This window comes from Engraulis encrasicolus, chromosome 1 (assembly GCF_034702125.1).
Source record: "Engraulis encrasicolus isolate BLACKSEA-1 chromosome 1, IST_EnEncr_1.0, whole genome shotgun sequence".
NCBI classification, from domain to species: domain Eukaryota; kingdom Metazoa; phylum Chordata; class Actinopteri; order Clupeiformes; family Engraulidae; genus Engraulis; species Engraulis encrasicolus.
In genome coordinates this window covers 43,936,907-43,941,906 of record NC_085857.1, presented here as the reverse complement: position 1 = coordinate 43,941,906, position 5,000 = coordinate 43,936,907, and the positions used below count along the sequence as shown (strand labels likewise).

The following is a 5,000-nucleotide window of genomic DNA, read 5'->3' as shown; positions in this document are numbered from 1 at the left end:
ACTGTATTAAGTTGGATTTTTTGTCCTATTGTCTTTTTTGTCCTAGAGGGAGGGTGGGTGTTGTGTTTGTCCATTGTGCTTTTGTCTATTGTAATGTCTTTGTAATTGTATGAGATGCACTGAAAATGGCACAGAACAATTTTCCGGAAGGACAAATGAAGAGTTCAGGTGCAAAAAAAACCCTTTTCAGAAATATGTCATAATTCATTTGTATGTAATACACATCTATCTTGTTTATATATTTATGTAATTTAAATATGTATATGTATTATTAAGTACATGAATGTAAACCAAACCACCAACAACGGGGTTCCCTAAAAATATAGAAGTGCAGGTCTTCAGAAATGGAGTTAGGTTTTTTTTCGCATCTGAACTCTTCAAATAAACAACTGATCTATCTATCTAAGGTGGACTGCCACCATGGAGGAGGAGCCCTGCCCCCTCTGGTGCCTTCCAGACGGAAAGAGAGCCAGCAGCAGAAGCCCCAACCACCACAGACACCGCCTCAGATTCACCCAGAGGCAAAGCAGCAGGACGTGGAGCTGGACCACAATCGCTATGACGATAGTAACCACGACAACCGGTCTCCCGCGATGGTGGTGGTACCACCGAAACGGAAGGAGGCCAAGCAGCAGCAACAACAGTCAAGACAGCAGAAGCCACTGAGGCCTGAGCCCAAATCGGAACCAGAATCAAGACCACGGTCCAGACAGCAGGAGGTCATTCTGGACTACAATCGTTACGACGACAATCGGCACGACAACCACCAGTCTCCAGTGATGGCGGTGCCGCCAAAGCGGAGAGAGAAGCAGCAGCAGCAGCAGCAGAAGGCGCAGAGGCCTCAGATCGAGACCCGGCCATGGCCCAATCAGAAGCAGCAGCAGCAGCAGCATCCTCTGGGTGGCAACAGCCGCCAGGACGATAGTCACCAAGGTAGCAGAGTTCCAGTCGACGACAACAAGATGAGGGACAACGAGGTGGTACGGAGGACCGAGACGGTGAAGTGGGCAGACGAGCCAGGATACAAGCACCTGTCAGGTGAGAGAGTCTAAATAGAATAGAGTGTATTAAGATAGGATAGAAAACGATATAATAGGACAGGATAGAAAACAATAGAATAGAATAGAATAGATTAGAATAGAATAATATAGCCTGGGCGGATAGCCGACTGTTGACTCCGTCAATCAGTCTGGCAAAAGCCATGAGGAATCCGTCTCCGTGGACGATGGGAGATGGGCTGATCTTACTCTATCATTTAAATTAATTGAAGTTCCAAACTCAAATTAAAACCCATATTGTGCTTTATTAGCATGCCTGTTACGTTATAGCATCGCAAAAGCATACAAATAACAAAACGAAAGTGTGAATATAGTTACCTTAACCAATCAGTAACGGAGCTCGCGGGTGAGTTCTATGTCACCACTCTCAACTGTTCGCTGATTGGCGAAACACTGAGAGAACCGAGCTTGAGGCTTTTGCCAGACGATGTGCGGAGCCAAAATCTTTGAGTGGAGTACAGAGGATGGCGTCGCGAGGCTTAAATAATAGCCTTCTGATCTAAAAAGCCCATCCCCTTAACCACTAGGCCATGGATGCCCTCCAGTGGTGGAGCTAGGGGTTCGTTGTAGAGGGGTGGGGGGGGGCGGAGATCTGTGTAGTGGGCCCCCCTCCTGTATTTGGCCCCACTCACGTAAGCAGACCGTTCTTTATAAAGGCTCATATTATTAGAGCTAATAGTATTAGGGGAAATATGATTTACGGTCACCGTCTTACACGCAATAATCTACACACACAATGCCCCCCCCCCCACCCCCCGTTCGCTCCGTTCGCTCCAGGCCGGACTTTGGATCATTCTGTTTTGTTTTGTGCATCCTGTTATAGACTACTTGATCATGATCTCTGTCAGGTTACATTCAGTACACAAAACAATGCTGTGTGACAACTGTCAAGAGTTGCGGATTTTCCCGGTACTTAGTTCGCTCTGGTTCATCAGGAGAACCTCAATGAACAAAACGCAATGTGATGAAAAGTTGCATGTGGGCACTGAGTCATGAGTGATAGAGTGGATAATGGAGATGTTTTTCAAATGTAAAAGCATGTTTTGGCTGCGGCCTGTAACATCACAATAGGCTCATTTGGCCTTGTGTATAATCTCATGCGATGGGCTGATAAGAATGTGGCCTGTCGGAAGAAGTGGGCAACTACCGAGAGACTATTACAGTAGGTTATGTAGTCTTATTTGGTAACACTTTATTTTAGCTTTACATCTATTAGCACTAATACATACAATATTAATGCCTACATACAGTAAGTTACTTGTAAGGCATGTTCTAAGCAAAGTCAATCATTTGTTAGGCATGTATTCGCAAATGTCTTGCTCATGCACAATACGGGATTTATTACCAATGTAACTTTAGTGAGGACCTAGTAGGCCTAGATTTCTATTTCTTTGTAAGCAGTGAGTGCCAGAATACAATGTGTATAAGCTCCTGGTGCACTGTGTGAACAAACCCTGAACAGTGTGAGAGCACTGTTTGATTTTGCTTAGTACATGCCTTACAAGTTACTTATACAGCCATTAATATTGCATGTATTAGTGCTAATAGATGTAAGACTAAACTAAAGTGTTACCTATTATTTTAGCCTGGTTCTAAAATCATTTTGATGTGTTTGGGTTGGTTTTTGTGGCATGATAACATAGGGGTACATAGCTAGCATGTAAACATTAATTGAATGAATTGAGAGTCTATGTGTACAACGTTAAAGGTTCATCCAGTTCTCTTACACCCTATGGTTTAATCACATTTAATGCTAATACAGTGTTTAAGAAGAGTGAAGAGTGCAGACATGGTCACAACTTGCATCCGTGAGGAAGTCTATTTGTGACATCCAAGGTTCACTCAGTTCTCCTACAGCCAATGGTATAATTGCGTTCTATGGCGCTATGGTCAAACAAATGCTAACAGTGTGTAGGTAAAAGTTAAGACATCATGGTCAAAATTTGTACCGCACCCCTCTGCGTTATGCCTGAACAATGTCACATGAGATGTTTTAACTTGTGCTTCTATTTAATTAAGACAAAATTGTCTAAAATTTTGTGAGAGTCAAGGGAAAGCCTTGTCGTCTGGGAGAGCCATAAAGACGTGACATTAAAAACATCTGCTCTATTTTTGTCCTCAGTCTGGGAGGCTGCGGAAGACTCTGGGAGACTGTGGTAGACTCCTTTAAGGAATTAAAGGGTTTAAGGGTTGGTGCTGTCAATAATAAATAGATGACTGTTTTCATCATTTCGTAAAAGCCAGCTATCGCTGTCGCCTCCATGTACCTATCGCAAATGCACAGAAGTTGTTATATGACATATATTATATTATATAATATATTGATGGTAAGTCATGGCAGTCATGTTTAAGGAGGGTAGTCATGGGTAACCGGCGTCCAAAGGTTGCCGGTTTGACTGCCGACCCGCATGGTTGGAGGGGGGAGTAATTGTGCTTTTGCAAGATATTGAATAAAACTTCTATCGTCAATGACGGCTATAAGCTAAATAAGTGGACAGGAGGTTGGATCCATGGTGTAAAAAGGTTTTGGAGGAGGGATCCTTCTCTTTGCGGGTTGGGTGGAGGTAACAATGAGGTAGTAATAGCAAAGGAAAGTTAAATCTGTCTCTCCCTCTCTTGATCTCACTCTTGGTGTGAGGTCTGACCTGGAGGTCTTCTGTTGTACATGCTATATGTTTACTCAGTAGTAAAATGTTTTTTTTGACAGTCAAGTGTATAAAGCTAGTAGCCAAGAGTAACGTCTGTCTTTCAACCTCTCTCTGTCTTCCTCTCCCTTTACCTCTTTATTTGACTCTCTCTTCCTTGTTTGCTCTCTCTCTCTCTCTCTCTCTCTCTCTCTCTCTCTCTCTCTCTCTCTCTCTCTCTCTCTCTCTCTCTCTCTCTCTCTACTCTCGCTCCATCTTTCCTGAGTGTGGGGTACCACTAAGTGTTGTGTGTGTACCTCTTATCTGTTCCCCTTATTTCCATCCATCCTTCTATTACTCCACCTCTCTGTACCCCTCCGCAGAGGTGTGTGATGTAGAAAAAGTAGTAAAAGTACTGTTACGGATGCGATTTCAACACTAGTATTAAGACGTGCATTACAAGGTTGCAACTGTGTAATATCATGCTACTGTAGTGTTGTAATTACATCCGTAACAGTAATTCTGCTTTATACACCTCTGCCTGCCTCTCCCATCTTCTCTTCATCTCTCTCCCAGTGTGGGTTCTGAGTAAGGTCTTCCTGGTGTGGGGTGTGTGTGTGTGTGTGTGTGTGTGTGTGTGTGTGTGTGTGTGTGTGTGTGTTTTCATATTTGACTATTCTTACCTGTTCCTCTTTTCCTCCATTCCCCAATTCCCCAACCTCTCTCTCTCTCTCTCTCTCTCTCTCTCTCTCTCTCTCTCTCTCTCTCTCTCGCTCTCTCTCCCCTCCACAGTGTGGGGTAAGCCTAAGCGTTGTGTGGTCCAAACCACCGACTGGTCTCCGTGCTCCAGTAGCTGTGGAGTGGGCGTGTCCTCTCGTATCACCAATGACAACGTCCAGTGCAAGCTGCAGAGGGAGACCCGCCTTTGCAACATTAGGCCCTGCAGCTCATTGGCCGTCCCTCCCAAGGTAGGTGTCACTCTTGGCCAATGGGGCACCTAAGTCACGCCCTTCTAGTTCCGATCCATGGGGCTGTAACTCACAAAATGTTGAATGGAAGTAGGGATGCAAATTATCGATTAATTCATTAATCGTTAGTTGATTGCCTTATCGATCAACTGATGATTAATTGATACAGGGCATTTTCCCCCCGAAATCTCCATGTTTCTAGAAAAAAAAACTACTAAATCTAAAAATGTATATTAAAAACTGAGATAAAATGCTACATTTAAATGAATTCCATTTAAATTCTTTAATCCAAGGGTGATTAAAATATTCCCACTATTCACACCCCTCTTCACGCACACTCTTCTCATGCC

General features: G+C 43.8%; 1 protein-coding gene across 1 annotated transcript in view; it reads left to right on the top strand.

Moving 5' to 3' along the window:
* The window catches only part of LOC134452704 (CCN family member 1-like), a 30,712-nt gene that overhangs the window by 12,848 nt on the left and 12,864 nt on the right, over nt 1–5,000 (top strand). The window contains exons 4-5 of the mRNA XM_063203228.1: nt 408–1,038; nt 4,475–4,650. Of these exons, the coding sequence (XP_063059298.1) occupies nt 408–1,038; nt 4,475–4,650 (807 nt within the window). The remainder of the gene's footprint in view (nt 1–407; nt 1,039–4,474; nt 4,651–5,000) is intronic.